This window comes from Lonchura striata, chromosome 5 (assembly GCF_050655825.1).
Source record: "Lonchura striata isolate lonStrDom1 chromosome 5, ASM5065582v1, whole genome shotgun sequence".
NCBI lineage: Eukaryota > Metazoa > Chordata > Aves > Passeriformes > Estrildidae > Lonchura > Lonchura striata.
This window is the reverse complement of record NC_140707.1, coordinates 67,044,574-67,064,016: the sequence shown is the minus strand read 5'-3', so window position 1 is coordinate 67,064,016 and position 19,443 is coordinate 67,044,574. Positions and strand designations below refer to the sequence as shown.

Below are 19,443 nucleotides of genomic sequence, written 5' to 3'. Positions count from 1 at the left end.
AGCATTTTGAAAGGGCATGGGTGAGAGGTAGCCAGGCATGTTTCCTTCCACTGACACTGTATGTTTCCTTCCACTGACGCTGTTCTTTTGCCGATGGCAGGACCTGCAGAGAGACATAGAGCAGCACACAGCAGGCGTGGAGTCCGTGTTTAACATCTGTGACGTCCTGCTACACGACTCAGATGCGTGTGCTAATGAGACAGAGTGTGACTCCATCCAGCAAACCACCAGGAGCTTGGACAGACGGTGGAGAAATATCTGTGCCATGTCCATGGAAAGGCGAATGAAGTACGTTTCTATCCTTGCCCTGCAGAAACCTGTGGCAGCATTTTGAGGAAACACTGTAGCTTTTGCCACAAGCTGAGTTTTGAGGAGGAATAAAGAATCCAGAGTTGATAGTTAGCTTGTGATAAAACCTTTCTGTTTTTGCTCTCTCAGAATCGAGGAAACCTGGCGTCTGTGGCAGAGGTTTTTGGACGACTATTCTCGCTTTGAAGATTGGCTAAAATCATGTGAAAGTATAGCAGCTAGGCCTAATTCTTCAGAGGTCTTGTACATACATGCAAAAGAGGAGCTGAAGAAATTTGAGGTGAATTATTTAACTGCCTTTTTTATGCTCAGCACCAGGCTGCTGAGTACTTATTGTCTGTGCAAAATGCCTTAGTTGATGGAAACCATGGGTTTGGCATTGGTAGTATAGGGAACATAAATAATTTGATGAGTGTGCAGCTGCTAGATGTCTGTCTCCAGAATTTTTTTTAACATGTATAATACAATGCTCTGAACAAACACCTGAAAGTTTAAAGCCTTGCTTTTTATAGGCACTACTTTCGCAGCGTGATATTTATTCTTTTCTTTCTTTGCCTAGTGAGCTACGTTTGAGCAGATGGTTTAAAACACAGGTCTTAAAATCTGGATTTAGTTTTGCAGTTGGAAGGACTGTTTCTCTTGATGGGTAATATCCACCTCCTGACTGTTACCAGGGAATGAGCTCCTCGCTTTGCCTTGCAGGCGTTCCAGCGGCAGATCCACGAGCGCCTGACGCAGCTGGAGCTGATCAATAAGCAGTACCGGCGCCTGGCCCGCGAGAACCGCACTGACTCGGCCAGCAAGCTCAAGCAGATGGTGCACGAGGGCAACCAGCGCTGGGATAACCTCCAGAAACGAGTTGCTTCCATTCTCAGGAGGCTCAAGGTAGTGGCACAGCAGGGGGAGGGAGCGTAGAGCACTCACAGGGTGCCAGTTTTCAGCGTCTTTTTTTTGCTTCTGTCAAGGTCAGGATGAAGTGCAGGAGACGGTATTATTTCGTGTTCAGACGTAGATGCTTATTATTTCTTATTTATATTGTGTCTCCTAACAAGCTATGAAATGGCTGTCTTTCCTAATAAGGTCTTCTAAGTCTAAACTATTTAATTAAGAAATGACACTTAAATTATTTTTACTTTTAACTCAATAACTAATCACTGGAAGCCTGCAATGCAGACTGTTCTGTCCAATTACAAAACACTTCCCAAACTCATGAAGAACAAGGACTAGACTCCACTCTAAAACTTCTATCTTGCTCTCTGTATATATTACTATATTCTAAAACGTTAATCTATTAAGTTTTCTACTTAGTGATATTACACGCTTTTAATCAAACTACACACCTGCAATCCCAGTGCTATTAATCAATTTTGGAAGCCTTCTCCACGGTCTCAGGTCAAATGTAGTATTCTCTTATGGGTCTGTGCCTTTCAGCACAGAAAGTATAAAATTCTCAGCATCCAGGGTTCCAACAGCAGGATTCTGCAGGAATTACCCATGAGCAAAGCCTACGTCAGAGCAACTCTCTCTGTCCTGAGCTACTGGCATAGCAGGGGAACTCTGGAAGGGTCACTGAGTACATAGCATAAACCTTAACTTGCTAGATTGGTTTTTGGTAGCTGAAGAAAAGCTTAAAGGAAGAAGGAGTGCAGATTTTGAGAGATCAGTTGCAATACTCACTGCTCCTCTTTCCCACCTGTAATGGATGGATGTGTTAATACACTTGCACCTTTCCATAGGTAAGAGACACAGAGACAAAAGGGCCCCAAGTGCAGACATGGTTTGGAGTTTCCAACTTGGCTCTACTTCATGCCAAGTTGTGATTCAGCAGCAAGGCATTAAAGATGGAGATGTGATAGAAAGCAGCTCCTGCTGTGCTGCCTGCCTGATGAGGAATGTTGTTGAAGTGTGTATTTCAAAGAAGTATCCTGCTCATCAATTAAACTGATCTCTGGGCAGATACTCAGTGCTGTGCCCTGGGGAAAACTTGTCACTGCCAGATTATTAAATGTAGCAGTGCTGCAAGCAACTGACAGGAAAAACTGTTAGCTCCCCAAAATCAGTGGATGAGGCAGTGAGAGCAGTGATGTGGTTTGATCTGTGCAGCTGCAAGTTGGTATATTTGTGGGATGTTAGATGATCCCCCTTCTGAACAGTAAATCCACCCATGAGGACAGGCAAGCTGCATGTCTGTTAGCAGCCACACAGTGCATTAATTACACTGGCATGGTCATATATGATCCAGCCTTTCCATTGTAAAATCAGTAAAAACTGATTTTAATCTCACAGTTTTAATTACTTTAATTAGAGATGAGGGTTTCTTCTTTTGTTTATCTCTGTTTTAAGTTTAGAACAAAGTAGGTGTTAAGCCTCCGTCCAAGTAACTGTTGCTGGTATAATGATGTGAGAGATGGAATGTGTGGACTCAAAGATGTAATTTTATAAAAGCATCTTGAACTGCTAAAATTTTACTCTTGTACAAATGGTGTGCTAGTACAGGGCACTGTTCTAGCATCTCTACAGGAAGAGGACAGGCTTTATACATAGCATGCTGCTGTTTGTGTCCTGATGGCCTTTAAGGTGAACAAGGGTTTTGAAATAAAACACTGATTTCAGAAAGCTCCTGTGACCTGTGTCTTTTAGTAGCTGAAGTCATGTAACACTGGCTCCTTTTTTCCATCCAGCACTTCACCAATCGGAGAGATGAGTTTGAGGGGACAAGGGAAAGCATCCTTGTGTGGCTCACAGAAATGGACCTACAGCTGACAAACGTGGAACACTTCTCAAAAAGTAACTTTGACGATAAAATGCGCCAGTTAAACGTACGTATCATTCTGAAGCAGTTGTTTACTATAGCCCAGTGGTCCTGTTGGGCTGCCCTTGCCTGACAGAATCATCCATTTTCTGTAACTTCACAATAGCCACCACATCTCTGTAGGACTATATTTGTTTGAAGACAGCATTAATTGTTAAGACATATTGTCTTAAGATTAAGCTGTGCATTATTTAATTCAGATTCAGTGTTCAGGCTCAGTTCTGTCCTGCCATTTTCTCCTGACAACATGTGTCAGTGACAGTAGTATCTGGCCTGGAAAGCAACAGATACAGCTTAACAGTAAGAGCTACATTCCTAAATTCAGGCATTATTTTCTGGTGCAAATATTTTTTTGAATTGGCATTACAGTACAATCTTTCCTCAGAGCTCATGTCTGTAGCTGGGAATGTCAACAGAAATTAGACATCAGGAATGTGCAGTGATTCTAAGGAATATACTAGTTCTTTCCTACATTACATGCTCTTTTCTCCTTTCTCCCTGCACTGTGACTGATTTGGGATGTGGATTTACTGTTGTGTAGGCTGGAGGCCCAAGCAACCAAACCACTTTCTTGGCTACTGAGGAAAAGATTGTGTGTACCAACAGAAGAATAATCTCTGATTACCTGAATTCTTGTATCATGATCCCCTTCAGGCTCAGGACACTGCAGGCATACTGATGTACACATGGGTGGAAAATACCACTTCATTTAGAACTGTAATTCTGCTCATAAAACGAACCTTTGGACCTCTTGAGTAAAAAGATATTTGCCAAATTAAATTAGGCAACAATGTCAATTGTTGCTTATCTTTCACTGCAATGTGCTAGAAAACAGGGACAAACCTTAGGCTAGAAAGGGCCAATGGAGAAGTAATTATTTTTCTTGTATGTTCCAAATAGGGTTTCCAACAGGAAATAACGTTAAACACCAATAAGATTGATCAACTAATTGTTTTTGGGGAGCAGTTGATTCAGAAGAGTGAGCCTTTGGATGCCATCCTGATTGAAGATGAATTGGAAGAGCTCCATCGATACTGTCAGGAGGTGTTTGGGCGAGTTGCCCGGTTCCATCAAAGACTGACTTCAAGGGATCCTGTAAGAAGCAACAGTAGTTTCAATGCTTTGACAAGATTTTGGTTTTTGAATTGCAATGCTTATTTTGGTTTAGAATTGAAATTGCTTATTCCTAGCAGCTTGACTGAGTTATTTGAGCTCCAAGGGCTCAGGAGCTCTGCAGTAGAGCCTTGCTAAATCTTTCTTGTCAATCCTTTCATGCCTCTCCATCTGCAGAATCTGGATAATAGTGTGGAGGTTGTTCATAAGGTTCAGAACTATATAGTTATGGCTTGAAGGCTTCAGAACCTTTTTTGGTGTTTTTAATATCACTTGGTTTTCCTTACCATCAATAATGTGCTTAGAATACCTCTTAATATATTTGTTTGTCCACTCTATCTGTCCACTTTGTTGTGAGAACCCTGAATGGGGAACAGCATGCACTTTGCTTTTCCCTGGGAACTTTCAGGTGAGTCTCAGTTTGCTTGGCCTCAAAAAGAACATCTGTTAGAAAATCAGGTAAAGGAAGAAACATGAACAAGTAGCTGTTCACTCCTGCCTGAGCATCATTTCCTGACTGAACTTTTTAAGTCCATTTGGAACTGGATACTCCTCCTGCAAATTGGAGAGATGCTATGGTGGTGGTTGAGTGCCATGAAAGAGGAGAGGTAGCTGCTGATGTGCAGTTTGGTTTTGCCAAAAGAGAAAGAAGGCAGAAATTATATCTCCCTTTAATTTTAGGAACATGGTTGCTGCAGCTGACCACAAATCTGTCTTCAGTAGTACTGTGTGGTTCAATCATCTCATTAAGATCTCTTGTACATCTTATTAATATGCACTACTAATAACTTATTTGTAGGGATTGGACGATGAGAAAGATAACTCTGAAAATGAGACGGATCAAGAAGACTCCAGAGAAATCCAGAATGATCCCTGGCATAAGAAAGCCATCACTGAGGGGCCCTCATCAGCACAGTCCCTGTGCCACCTTATGCCCCCAACTCAGGGCCATGAGAGATCAGGCTGTGAGACCCCTGTCAGCGTTGACTCCATCCCACTTGAGTGGGATCACACAGGTGATGTGGGAGGTTCTTCCTCTCATGAAGATGATGAAGAAGCAACATATTACAGTGCTCTGTCAGGTGAGAGCCAATGTCCAGCAGTTTGGTTTGACATGGAGCAGCTGGAGGATGTCCCTGTGTGGGAAGGGAGGGGGACTGAAGTCTTGTTCCCACATTGTTTTTTGGTTTTCAAGTACCATTTACAGATGTGAGCAGACTCATCTCTTTGATGAAGGAAATGGTACTGTCTAAACCAAGCTTTTGTTTTTAGAAACATAAGAAGGTTTTAGAAGCCTTATAAGAGTGTTTGAAAATTACACCAACCACTTACTTTGTTCTTTGTCTTTGCTGTCCTTCATTGTTTCCATTGTTTTTAATAGTTGGAAGATACTGAATAGTGAGGAAAATGACATTATTCTTTTTTCAGATGTAGAAATCACTGAAAACCCTGAGGCATATCTTAAAATGACCACAAAAACTTTGAAAGCATCTTCTGGTAGGCACCTGCTAATGCATGTGTCTGAACATGGCAATCTCCCTGTGCTGCACGCTATATTCCTCAACCTCTCTCATACGTAATGTCTGACTTCCTGCCTTGTGTGGACACCATGTCTCATCCTGTCATGGTGTTCTTACGCTGCAGTATCCACGTGGACATTAAAAGCAGTCAAGAACACACCATTTAGATATTTGCCTGGTAAATGCCAAGGTGGTTAACATGCATTTCATTGTACTGATCCAAAGTCTTGTGGTTCTTTCTTGGTGGTTTGCTCTGGGTAGTATCAATTTTTGGTTTTTTCCTGATTTTGGTTGCATAGCTATTGAAGGCAATAGCTCCAACTCTGCGAGTATTTTTTTGTGGTTTGTGCATGACAGAACTATATGTGTCCTGTCTGTTAAATCCAGAACAAACATTCTCCAAACCAGGACATGTCTAACTTGTTCCCTCTGACATGTTGCAGATGTGTGATAGTTATTGTTGGGATGCAAACTTTACAAAACCATGGTGCAGCCTTGTCTTTTGGTTTTTTTGAATACTCTAACCTGTATTCAAGCATTTTCCAGAAGAAAACAGAATGTCCCATAACTGCATGGCTCTCATCTCATTACCTTTGAAACACTGTTGATGTTTTGCAAATGTGCATGCTTTGCAAGGAAAGCTGCAAAACTGTCATTTTTATGCCATAACTTGATGCCATTTTATTCAAAGCGCTTCCTAACTTAATACAAAGCCACAGCTTCCTTGTGGAGGTGGGATCTTGCACTTATGGTGTGTGGTTTTGGTTTTATTTGTTTCAGGAAAGTCTGTTTCAGAAGCTCATCCTTGGCATTCTCCAGGTAGCCCAGTCTGCAGGAAACACAGATATAACCAGGCAGAGATGGTTGGAAATGTGTTGTCTGGACCAGAGACAAGTACTCCCTATAAACCAAAATATGTGAGTTGGAGGCTCTGTGGGCACTGAACCTGTACTACAGAGTCTGTCTGTTGTTCTCTTTAAGTCCACCCTCTTCCCTTCTCCAGCATCAAGGAAAAGTATAGCTGAGGTGGGGAATTTTCACTTCACACAAACTTAGATATTATTTCTGGCGGCTCAGGTTGGACTGGTCAGTCAGGGTCTGGAGAAACTTCCTTCCTCTATTGTCATAAGACAAGTCTAAGAGAATTTAACCCCCACAAAGGATAGGGTGTGACTCTCTTGATATTTACAGACATATTTCCCTTTACTAAGCAAATTTGAAGAGACTTAATGTGCAACACACCATTTAATCTGCTTCTAGGCACTGAAAAATGTGCCCAAATGGCTTATTGTCCATTAGTGCCTCAGCCTTGGTGGCTGTTTGCCAGCCATGGCTTCAGCAGCAGCTGCCAGGCTCAGTGGATCTGGACCCATTGTCAGCACTCTTCCAGGCAGGGTGGTACTGGTATCTGGCTGCTTTTATCATCACTAATCCAGTCTCAGAGTCTTAGGGTCAATATTGCCAAGACCCACAATCCAACAAGGAACACCAGCAACTGTACATTGTCTGGTACACGTAGTGCAAAAACAATTAATTTGCCATGTCCACTCCTGTAGTCATTGGCATCACCATGGTGTGTGTTTGTTTACTGGAAAGGCACAGAGAGCCAGTGTAAACTGGTAGCAAAGCTGCAGAAGCCCAGTGCTAAATGTGATATGCAAGAGCTCAGCAGCAGCCCAGCCACCCCAGAGTAGCACAGATTATGTTGGACCTTTGACATCCTGTTAACCTGCAGGCTCACCCTCCAAAATGTCATTCCAGGTGAAGCAGCTCAGCTCTGCAAGCAGCAGCAGCAGCAAGGAGAAAATTCCAGCTGCCAGCATGAGCGATGAGGAGCCCCAGGATGACCAAGAACTTGTGAATATAGCAGGAGCAGAGAAGCAGTCAGGTATGGAGCATTGGGAGTGGCTTTGGGGTTGTGGTGTTTGTGCTGTGATTCTGGGAAGACAAAGCAGAGATGGCACAAAGGCAGCATACTTGGGAGCAAAAAAACATTAATGTATTTTGCCAAATTTCCACATTTCACTGAGCTCCCTTCTCATTTGGTTCTGTCCAACACATGGGTGCTGTTCAAAGCTTTCACATTTTCTGCCAGAATTGAGATTTTTCTTTCATAACATACTTCTGTCTCTTTGCTGCTTGTAGTAAATGGGAACAATTTCACTTTTCTCTGATACGGAACACTTCAGGGACTTGTAATAAGATTTCAAACCAAAGGTTCTGTCTCAAATAAGATTGCTATGTGGAGCTACTGGTACTCCATATAACAAGATGCTACAGCTCCCATTTGCAGAAATGTTTGTTCAAAGCTGGTAATGCATTCTGTTCTTCAGTATCTTTACAGTGTTCCTTTCATGCAAACAGACCAGCAAGCTGGTTTCTCTTGACCTTTCAGGACCTCATTCCTGGATTCAGATGCTTGAGATTGTAGCAACACCTTGTATTGCAGTCACAAAAGCAAATCATGTGATAAAAAGAAGGCTGCAGCTACATGCACCAGATCACTTACTTTGTTTCTCTTGGTCTCACAAATAGTCCAGGGTTGTGTCCCATACGTGGGATGAATAGGAATAACCTGAGAATGGGTTAGATGTGCTTTCAGAAAGTGTCACTGATCACACAGGTGGCATCTCCATATCCTTTATCACTGAATTGATGAAACAATCATTAAGAGTCATTATAATGGTTTGGGTTGGAAGAGACCTTAAAGTTATCTAGATCCAATCCCCCTCCCATGAGGAGGGACACCTTCCAGCAGAACATCTTGCTCAGAGCCCCATCCAGCCTGGCCTTGAACACTCCAAGGGATGAGGCAGCAGCCGCTGCTCTGGGCAACCTGTGCCAGGGCCTCAACATGGCCACAGTAAGAAATTTTTTCCTAATACCTAATCTAAACCTGCCCTCCCGCAGTTTAAAACCATTATCCCTTGTCTTATCACTCCATGCCCTGGTCAAAAGTCCCTCTCCAGCTCCCCTGGAGCCTCTATAGGCACGGGAAGGGGCTCTAAGGTCTTCCTGGAGCCTTTTATTATCCAGACTGAACAGCCCCGACTCTCTCAGCCTGTGTTTACAGGAGAGGTGCTCCAGCCCTTTGATCACTTTTTTGGCTTCCTCTGGGCTCTACACAGCAGCTCCACATAGACATAAAACACAAACCCAGATCCTAACTGCTGGATCATATTTGTCCCCTGTTGAATTTTAGTGTTCACCAAATCACAGCTGGGCTCATTGAATTCTGTCTCCTTAGTTCTGGTCTGTTCTTACAAGTGAATTAAAACATCTCCAATTAATGTCATTAAAATTCTGTGTAGCACTGCTATGTGGATAACTTGATCAGAAATATGAAATTTAGACACTGCAGAATCTCAAGAAAAGATGATGTTGAATGACAGTAATGCATTACATCTGTTAATTGGTCTCAAGTAACATGGAGAATAGTTTTCTTGCAAAACTTCTTGCATCTGTTTTATGCACTCCTTCCTTTACTGAAGATATAAATGTTTGGGGTTTTTTTTCTGTGATTTGTAGGCATTATTGATAGGTGGGAACTCATCCAAGCTCAAGACCTCAGAAATAAACTTAGAATGAAACAGAAATTACAGCAGTGGCAGCAGCTGGACTCAGACCTCAGTGACATCTCTGCTTGGCTTGATAAAACTGAGCAAGAGCTGGAAGAGCTGCAAAAGGTGAAGCTTCCAACCAGCATGCAAGCATTGGAACAAAAGGTCAAGAAATTGAAAGTAAGTTATGGCTTATTGAGAAGAGGGATTTCAAGATGCTGATGTTTTTTAACCACTGTATTCTCCTAGGATCAGTTGGCAGCATGAGTGCCAATAGCAATTCCTGTGCCACAGGGGAACTGAACTGCTCTCAGCTAAGAGGGCTAAAAAGAGGGTCTTGGGCAAGGTGCTTCTGGCTTCATATACAGAGATTGGCAGGCAGAAGTGAAAACCTCTCTACTTGTCCCTTTCTGTTTTCTTGCACAGTGATATCAACATCTTTTCCGTGTGCCATTCTCCTCTATGCACACCAGATTGAAAATTAGCCAGGTCTACAGGCTGCAAAGTCTAGGCTGCTTTTTTTTTTTTTTTAATTGAATTAAGGGCAGGGTGTAATTCCAGCAGGAGACTGACAAAGATCTGCTCTAAAGCTGTGTTTTCTGCAAGATGAGCCGATAGGTTAGCAGGGCACATGCAAGTGCTGGGGCCCTGGGACTTAGGCAATGAAATGCCTCAGGTTGAAGTCTGAGAGAGCAAGTGTTCCTAAAATCTGTGGAAGTAAAATCCCTCTGTGCTCATCAGCACCCCTCATCAGCTGCCCCATGTGGAGTCACCCTGAGGCCACTGGTCAATCTGGTGTCAGCCTTGGGGTGATGCTCACAAACAGGACACTGCAGAAGGGAGGAGGGATTTCTTAGGCATGCTGAGAAAGGCTGCATGTCCTGGAGTAGTTATTAGGCCAGGGACAATGACTCTGCACTCCAGCAAGATCAACTGTGATTCCTTCAGCCAGTCTGGATTAGGCACCAAGCCCTAGGAGAGGTTTGATGGTGCCTCCCAAGTGGAGGGAGGTGTTTCCCTTCAGCCTGGATTTGGGTGTCTGACCTCCTCAAGGAGCAGAGCTTCACTTCTCTCTTCTGCATCTGCTTAAGAGGAGTCCAGCTGGCTGTAAATCCCTTTTTCAGACAGTTTGGCTTTAGAGAGGTGTTGAAAGAGCCAGTGTGCTCTAAGTGAATTTCATGATGTGTCAGGACATCCCAGTTGCCTGGGATAAGGATAAAGTCAGTCTGCCTGCAGAGTGGCTAACTGGTGTTCAGAAGTCTGTTTGCTTTGTCTGATACTAAAAGAAACTTTTTTTACCTGGAGAAGAGGGGGACAGGATCCTTTGATGGGTGAAAAAAAAGTAATTTAGACCAGCAGTTTTCTACAAGTCGAACTCAGATCTTGAGATTGACACTCTTGGATAGAAAGGCTGCTGGGAAAAGCAATCTGAGCTTTGTGGTTTGTGGGATTCATCCTGCAGCTCTAGCTTCCCTACTGCAAGAGCAGCTTGGAAAAGATGAGTACCCTTGATTCAAACTGTAAACTGGAGGGTACATGGAAGGTATTGTTTGGCATTCTCTTTTTAAAAAAACCTTCAGAAATACAGCATCAGCCTTAACATAAAGGTGGTTAGATGGTATGACCATGACAGCAAATTCCATATTATTCCCCCTGCAATTCTAAAGGAGAGGAGGAAAGCAGGCAGGACTGCCTTCTGGGGGGCCTTGAGAAGTCAGAGAAGTAGGCTGCCAGGTTTTCTCACAGTGGGGTATGGTGTGGGAAATAGTAAAGGTAAAAGATTTTCAGAAAGCTGGGAAAAGCATGCCTTAGAAACAGAAAGAGCAGAGAAAACTCAAAGCTAGCTGCAAAGTCTGAAAGTAGAAAAAGTTATAATGGCTGTAAGACAAGCAAGCATTGTGTGAAGCAGGTGTATGTGTACTTTTAGTAACTGGCTAGAACAACTGTCTGTAAGCTTTAACAATATTCTAATAACTAAAAAGTTTGTAAAATGTTCTGTAGCAAAGAGGTTTTTGGCTGTACTTGAGCTTTGCCATCTTTCTATTGTCTCAACCATGTAATGAGGTTGATGTGCAAATAAAAGCTTGAGGAATGTACCCCAATAGTCCTGTCCTGTTTGTGAAAAAAAAAACAAACCTCCAAACACAGTCTGGTGTGAGACCAGGGGCCCAGAGGGGGTGGGGAATCCTCCATCCGGCGAGATACTGAAAATCTAAATGGATGAGGCCCTGAGCATCCTCCTTGGAGTTTGAAGTTGGTCCTATATGAAGCAGGAGAATGGACCACCAGATGCCCCTGTCAGCATTATTCTAGGATTCTGGAGTGACAAAATCTTTATAAATTAGGAGAAAATACTATATGGTAATCAATGGGGGCATTTGTCCAAATGTCAGGGAGAGAGCCAGCTCAGAGGCGTTGAAAGGCACATGTGGATTAAGCCATAATGCTTAGGGAGAAGCACAAGCCCGGTCACACTTATTTTCTTCAAAGTGAAGGTTTTGGCTTTAAAAAAACCCCAAACATAAACCTGCCTCAATATGTTTCTTAGCAGAATTGAAAAGCCACCAGATTCGAACATCCTTCTCCAACACCTGTAATACTTTTCAGTGTGTGGTTTTATTGTAAATAAACATGTTTTTCATAATTCATAAAAGCTCCTAATCCTCTTTTTCTACCAGGACTTGCTTAAAGCATTTGACAGCTACAAAGCAGTGTTGCTTTCTGCTAACCTGAGCAGCAAAGAATTCCAAAAAGCAGACAGCACAGAGTTCAAGGAGCTGCAGAACAGGCTTCGGAAGGTCAACTTGCACTGGGAGAAAGCAACTCGTGCACTGGACAACTGGAGGAAGGGTTTACAACAAGCCTTACTGCAGTGCCAGGTACGTACCACATGCCAGCTTGGAAGGGAAAACTCTTTGGAATTCTGTTGAGGAGAGGGCAGGAGGATACTTCCTGCACATCAGTGGAATGGTCACTCACAATCCAAGACACTTTGTTTCCTGATAAACTTGCCTCTGTTGGATTAAAATGGTTTGGTAAAAATACCTTTCAAGTGAATAATGCTCTTTTACTACATAGGTTTCTGTACTCTCATTAATTGTTTATTTGTGGTGGCTCTGTCTAATCTGAGGATGGGCATTTTGTTTGTAGGTGAAGGCACTGCAAAGGTGTTTTTCCTCTTATGGGCCAAGCTTTTTGTTTCTTTAGGATTTCCATGACCAGAGCCAAAAGCTAATCCTGTGGTTAGCAAGTGCTGAAAGCCGGAGGAATGAAGCACAAATCACAGATCCTAATGCTGATCTCAATACAATACTGGAATGCCAGAAGGAGCTAATGGTGAGTGTAGCCTTAACTGCAGCACTTCAGAACTCAGCACACACTGAAGAGCAGGATGTTTTATGTCTCACAGTGTCTGCAGCCTGTCCTCAGACCTGCTGTTCTCAGGCATGTGGGTGGTTTTTGAAGTGGACCAAGATATTGCATCTACAAGGCACTTCTCCATAATTACACATCATAATAATAAAGTTGCTTATGAGCAGTCTTTATTTAATGTCTTTTCTGTATGAATTACATGCTGCTAGAACTATTTTTAAATGTTAATTCAAACAGGCACAACCAGTCTCTTAAAGAGAACTTCATTTCCTATGCTGCTGTAATAACCATTCCTGTGCTTTGTGGATTCTCGGGCAGGTTGTGTTGTTCTTTAAAGCCTTCCAAAGTTCCTCCTTTTGGAAGAATATCCATAAAGTTGAGGGTAACAGTCTGTTGTGCTGTTTTTTGTTTATTCTCAGCAACTGGAGAAAGAGCTGCTGGAGCAACAGCTTAATGTAAACTCCCTCCAAGATCTCACTGCTTACCTGCTGCTGAAATCAGATGGTGATTACATTGAAGAGGAGGAGAAGGTCCATGTAATTGGAACGAAACTGAAACAGCTGATTGAACAAGTCTCTCACGACTTAAAAACAATACAAGGGAATCTGGTGAGTTGGAATTTAAATACTATTCATGGATCTTCCTTACTGAAAAAAAATAGCATATTAAGAGTGAAGGTATTTATAAAAAAAACTGACTTAAAGCTTAAGTGCTTCCACCTTGATAAGCTGAAAAAAGAACAGTTTTGGCTGTAAGAACAACTTCAGCACCCCAAGGCTAATACAGTATTAACAGAGGGATTGTGCTGCCTCTGTCCTCCTAAAGCTCTGAGTAAGTCTTTTGGTCAGGCTTTTGGGCAAGAGGTTGGACTAAATGAACTTTCTGAAGTCCCTTCCAACCTGAATTTGGTGTGATCCAAACCAGGTATCAGGCTAGGAGTGTGTAGTGAGCACGTAGGAGTTGAAGGTCATAGCAGTCAACCCACTGCTTATCCTGAGGCCTGTCAGAGATATTTCCAAGTTAATTCTTCTATGTACCCATTATAATTCCTTCAGGCTGGGCACTGTAAAGCATTTCTTTATTCTGGGGAACTGGTTATTCTCATGTGAAGGGGCAGTGGGCTTTGCACCTACAGAGAAAGTGAAAGGTGGTTCTTTGCACTTTATTTATTGTCAGTTTTGAATGTGCATTTTAAAGAGGAAGGTGATGTTATCTTTCAGGATACCAAAACATTCCTGCTAGTTCCAGATGACTTGGACTCAGGAGTCTATAATCCAGAAGAAGAGAAATCCAGCCCTGCTGTGAAGAAGGCAAGTATTTTTTTCTATCATTTTGCTATCAGCATATAGTGTATTTTGACATATTTAGAGTGGACGTTCCTCAAGTACAATCATTTTACCTTTTAGGTCCACGTACCTTATTACAGCATTCACAACCAGACTTTAAAGTCTACAGGTGTCTTCTCAGAGAAATTCCTTGTATTTTATGAAACCTGGATACTAAAAGCTATTTCTCTCAACAGATGGCCCTCAGGAGAACTGCTGATGGCAGGAATGGCAGCAGCATAAGGTAATATTTTATATATTCCTGATCTCTTGATAAACAATGAATATGGCAGAGATGAGCTGTGTGCCAGCAGAAACCTGGGCAGCTGTTCCTTGTAGGTGGACACATGGGTGGAGGTGATTTCTGCCTTACCTGTAGAGTCCCCTCTACCTACCAGTTCTGAGCTGCTCCTTAGGGAATGGTTTCCTTTAGCATTCCTGCTCCAGGACCTCTGCAGTGATGCTGCAGCCCTGGCTTGAGAAAATATTTTTTCTGCCAAATAGGGGATATTTTAAGTTTAAATCCTCCTTTAATTCCACCAGCATGCTGGAAAAAGAAACTTGCCCCTGAGAGCCACTTGGTACAAACAGGCCATGAAGGACAAAGGGAGAACTTAACCCCCAGTCCACTGGGGCCTGTTCAAAGGGTAGATCTCAGTAAGCCAGGGCAGAGAAGAACTTCATCAATGTAAATTATGTCTTTCCTGTGTGCTTCAACACCTATTTGGAATGGTCTGTTAGCCTCCTGGGAAAAGTTAAGTTTGCATCTGAAAATAGGGTAAAAACAACTTGTTTAACTCAAACCCTCAAGTGCCTGTTATTCTTTGTTTCTCCTTTTCAGGAGTGAAAGCCATTCACAAGCTGTGCAGGCAAACCCTCGGTCTCCCTCTTTCTTCTACCGAGTGTTAAGAGCAGCTTTACCTCTCCAGTTGTTCTTCCTGCTGCTTCTGCTCCTGGCTTGCATGATCCCCTCCTCTGAGGAAGACTACAGCTGCACCCAGGCCAACAACTTCGCCCGCTCCTTCTACCCCATGCTGCGCTACACCAACGGGCCCCCCCCGACCTAGGACACCCTGCACTCACACCAAAAACACTCTCGGGTGGTGCTTCTTCTCCCATGCTGCTCCAGCATCTATCAAGCAGAGAGTTTCACATCTCAAAATGTATATCTTGACAGAATTTCAGCGTTTTTGTACGGGAAACAAAACTTTTTCTATAGATTTTTTTTTTTTTTAACTGTAAGCAACACACTTTATACTTTGATGCAATAGATACACTATTTTTTAGGGGCAGTGCTCTTAAGCTTGCAAGGTGTTTGGATACAGAGTTGTTAGATGCAGAAACGACATCAAGGCAATCATAAACATGGCAGTCTGTCTTGGGTGAGCGTGACAAACAAGCAGGTGAAGAGGGACTTCACTGAATGTGATTTCTGCACACACTTAACGTTACTTGTATCTTTTGGTACTGTAGTCACTTGGTGGAAACAAAAAAAATGCATATTTTTGAAACTTTGTTGTTGTATTTTATTCATCTAACACATTCAGTATCATGATGCACATTTGTTTTGTTTGACATAAAGTGTTCTAGTAGTTAGGACTGCTGTGTTGTCTTTTTATACCACCTTTGAAATAAGGAATTGCTGCATTGCATGGAAATGATTTATAATGCACATATTTTCTAGATGAACATGATTATGTAGACTATCCCTGATGTATACAAATAGTGCAATGACTTTTTTAATGAAAGTTTTTTTTCAGTTTTTAACCTGCTGAATAGTGTACAGTATCTTGGGAGAGAATTGTGCATTTTTATAAGCTTTGTTTTTAAAATGAAACTGACGTGTGGGCAGTGGCTGGAGAAACACTGTGTACAGTCAGCATGGCCATTGCCCCACTGTTGTACAGTTTGAGTACTGTCATTAAAATTTTGCCAATGTCTGCAGGACTGTGGGTGTGTCTAGTGGTGGGGGACCAGCTTCATGTTCCAGCAGTGCTGCCCCTTCCACTCCTGGAAGAGTCAATTTCCTTGCCTGCTAAAGGAGTGGTGCTGGAAGAAGCACAACCACTCCCTTGCTTGTGAGAGCAAGAGATCACAAATCCAGCCAGCAGTGGGCCCTGTGTTCTATGGCACAGATCCTTTCCTTTGCAACTGCTTTCCTGGATGAAGAACACGAAGTTGAACCAATTCATGCTTATTACTAGTTGGAAATGCTGAACTATTTCCCACTCTGGAACTTACTTTCTATAGTGGGAGTGCTGGAGTGGGGAAATGCATGTGAGGAAAAGCTCAGTGCAGTAGTAAGGGCTTTTGTCAAAAGCTTTTTGTGTGTGGCAGTGGAAGTGACCCAGGAATTAGCCACTTTCTGCAGTGCTTACCAATAGAAAATAAGGTTTCTGATTAGCCTGTGAGAGGTCTCCCACCCCTTCTACACTTGTCACCACTGGTGGTTGCTGATTCCCCATCTTCTGGGAGGGGGCTTTACAAAGCAGACTGCTTTGTCCTGATATTTAGAGAATGGCCAAACCAACAGCTTTTTCCCAGCCATGGTGGCAAACCCGCTGTGGTTTATTTCCAGGACATTAAATCAAACTCATAAGCTGTGTTGAGGTGCCAGACTTGTGCTCCAGCACCAACAGCTCTCACACTGGGATCCATCCAGAGATGGATCCCCCTCGTGCACACAGCCACACACACTGTCCTCTCTCCTTCTGCAATCATTATTTGATCTTTTCAAAGCAATTACTTTAAGATGGAGCTCATTTAAGTTTCTTCCTCTGTAGAAGTGAGCCAACTCTAACCATTATTTCATTGCCAGGTTGTCACAAATGCCCATGCAGACCTTTCTGCCAAGAAGTAATAGGCAGCTGCTGACGTGATATTCAGTTCTTCTTCCATTAAACAACCTATGCAGGGGAAAAAATTGAACAATGTTAAAAGGTCTAAGGAAAATTTCATAGCCTACAATTTCCTTTCATTATGAACAGTTATATCAAATTGTTGAGCTGATGTAATATATAAAAAGAAGCGCTTTCAAGAAATTATCTCAAAATGTCACTAAAAAACAATATCTGGGAAATAGCTTAAATCTTTTTTCTTCCACACCTGTTTTAAATAGTTTTATTGCCAATTGATTATAATCACTTCAGTGGAGGCTGGCAGTGAAGTCTGCTTTAAACAAGTCATTTTATATCCCCAACAATTTCTTTGGGTCATCATCTCTCTCAGGACTGGGTTGTTAGTGTCCAGGGAAGGATTAAAAAAATATTTTAAAGAGAGTGAAGATGCAGTAGTGACAGCAACCCATTATGTTTGTGCACATGCATTGGGAAATCAAACTAAGCCAAAAACTAGTTTTGAATTGAAGTTTTGAATCTTACTTTTTGGCAGTGAGATGAGGCCTCGGTCTGTTTTCAGCTATACCCACCCCCCTCCAGCACAGCCAGCAGCAATGAGAGGCTCCAGGGAGACTTGGGGTACCTAAAGGGGCCCTACCAGAGAGCTGCAGGTGGGCTTCTTACAAGGGCATGGAGTGGTAGGACAAAGGGTGATGGCTCTAAATAGACAAAAGGCAAAGTTTTAGATTAAGTGTTAGGAAGAAATTGGGTTCTGTGAGGCTGGTGAGGTGCTGGGATAAGTTGTGCAAAGAAGCTGTGGCTGCCTCGTCCCTGGAAGTGTTCAAGCCCAGGTTGGATGATGAACAGCCTGGAATGGTGGAAGGTGTCCCTCAGTCGCTGAGCACACACATTTCATGTTCATGAGACCAGGCTGAGCTCAGCTGCAGGAGAGAAAGGAAACAAAAAGCCATCTATTTACATTTCACGATGCCTGTTTAGTCAGCTGCACCAATCCATAACTAAATGAAGCACAGCAGCAGACAAATACCATCAGTTCACAGAACTAAAGACAGCTGGGGGAAGGGAGGGGCTGGCCTGCTGTGGGGCTGTTTTCACATTACCATAACATCCATCAAGAGCTTTAAAAGGCACCACTTCCAGTCGGGATCCTGTTTCCATTACAAACTCGCAGGGAGTGGAATGCTGAAACCAAAATGACAGGACTCAGAACAAAACCTTTTGTGGAATATGGGCTCAGATGTGCAGTAAGCACTGGTAATGGCTATGCCTGCTCCTGTGTGACACTGCTGAGTGAAGAAGGTTTTGTCTGTTGAGGCAGTAGCAGCAGATGTTGGCATTTTTATAGCAAAGCAGTCTCATTTTTTTTTGTGCACTTAAATTGAAATTGCTAACACTCAGCAATGCATGAAGAGTGTAGGTGACTCTTAAACGTAAAGATGGAGTTAAATATTACACAGATCATAAATAAAATGAAGCCTTAGCTATGAAAGTGCCATTTAATGCACCACACTTCACTTTAGTAGTAAAATACCGTGAAAAACTAATGTAAATAATACTTATGTTCCACACTGTAGTAATCCACTTGCTTTTCATGCTCGCATTTGCAACAGCCTCTTTAGAATTGGTTTGGGCACTGGGTCAAGCTCAACATCTTACCTGCTTTGCTGACCCATTACCTCACAGCACCTAAGTAATGTCAAACCATTTTTTCTGAGATGGATTGTGATAATAGCAAAGGTTTTTCCATGGCTTCTAGGTCTGTCTGTAGGGAAGTGTGAAAAGATGGCCTGGGGTAAGCTTAGAGGAAACTGAGAAGTTGTGTTTGCATCCCAACAGTGCAGGAATGAGAGGGTAAAATGGAGTTGGCATGTTCAAAACTATTCCACAGTGAGTCCCCACACCCACAGTCTGCAGGCAGAGCTTCCTAAGGGGGTTGGAATGGCGGGGGGAGGTGGATTGGAGACACCTGGCCAGGGTCTGTAGAAATCCTTGCAGGGATGGGAGCTCTCCAGGGAGACTTGAAGCAGATTCCAGTACCTGAAGGGGCTACAACAGAGCTGGAGAGGGAGTTCTGACAGGGACATGCGGTGACAGGACACTGTGAGGGTGTTGAGACAGCAAAACAGTCACCCAAAGAAGTTATGGGTGCTCCTTTCCTGGAAATCTTCAAGGCCAGGTTGGATGGAGCTCTGAGCAACCAGGATTGGTGGAAAGTGTCCCTGCCCATGGCAGGGAAGATGGTCCCTTCCAACCCAAACTATTACATGATTCTTTGATAAAAGTCCAAACAAAACAAAAATTCTTACCTCAGAAGAGGAAGATCACTGGTGACAGCTCGAATAGAATCAACAGGCAACTTTCTGGGCCTCCCTGCATTTTTAGGCTCTGCTAAACCACTGTAATGATGCAAATACAACAAATGTCTTTCATATCCCCAGCTCATTGAGAGTAAAAATAAAAATTCCAGCACTTAAAACACTTAAAAGGATGCTCTCCTTTCACCGTGATGATCCCTGTATAGATCTGTCATTTAGTCAGCAAGGAATTAACATAATATGACTATTGAAATATGCA

General features: G+C 42.8%; 1 protein-coding gene across 8 annotated transcripts in view; it reads left to right on the top strand.

The window, feature by feature from the left end:
• Window positions 1-15,951, top strand: part of SYNE2 (spectrin repeat containing nuclear envelope protein 2) — a 179,345-nt gene extending 163,394 nt beyond the window's left edge. For 7 of the 8 annotated variants that reach the window (XM_085580893.1, XM_077783923.2, XM_085580894.1 and 4 more), the window contains 16 exons: window positions 101-288; window positions 439-589; window positions 1,012-1,194; window positions 2,991-3,128; window positions 4,022-4,216; window positions 5,034-5,316; window positions 5,663-5,731; window positions 6,535-6,671; window positions 7,516-7,642; window positions 9,283-9,494; window positions 11,993-12,193; window positions 12,522-12,650; window positions 13,106-13,294; window positions 13,907-13,996; window positions 14,209-14,255; window positions 14,853-15,951. In XM_085580893.1, coding sequence (XP_085437019.1) covers window positions 101-288; window positions 439-589; window positions 1,012-1,194; window positions 2,991-3,128; window positions 4,022-4,216; window positions 5,034-5,316; window positions 5,663-5,731; window positions 6,535-6,671; window positions 7,516-7,642; window positions 9,283-9,494; window positions 11,993-12,193; window positions 12,522-12,650; window positions 13,106-13,294; window positions 13,907-13,996; window positions 14,209-14,255; window positions 14,853-15,078 — 2,565 coding nt within the window. In that variant the 3' untranslated portion in view covers window positions 15,079-15,951. The remainder of the gene's footprint in view (window positions 1-100; window positions 289-438; window positions 590-1,011; window positions 1,195-2,990; window positions 3,129-4,021; window positions 4,217-5,033; window positions 5,317-5,662; window positions 5,732-6,534; window positions 6,672-7,515; window positions 7,643-9,282; window positions 9,495-11,992; window positions 12,194-12,521; window positions 12,651-13,105; window positions 13,295-13,906; window positions 13,997-14,208; window positions 14,256-14,852) is intronic. The other variant, XM_085580892.1, reaches the window with a different exon arrangement.
• Window positions 15,952-19,443: the final 3,492 nt, after the last annotated feature.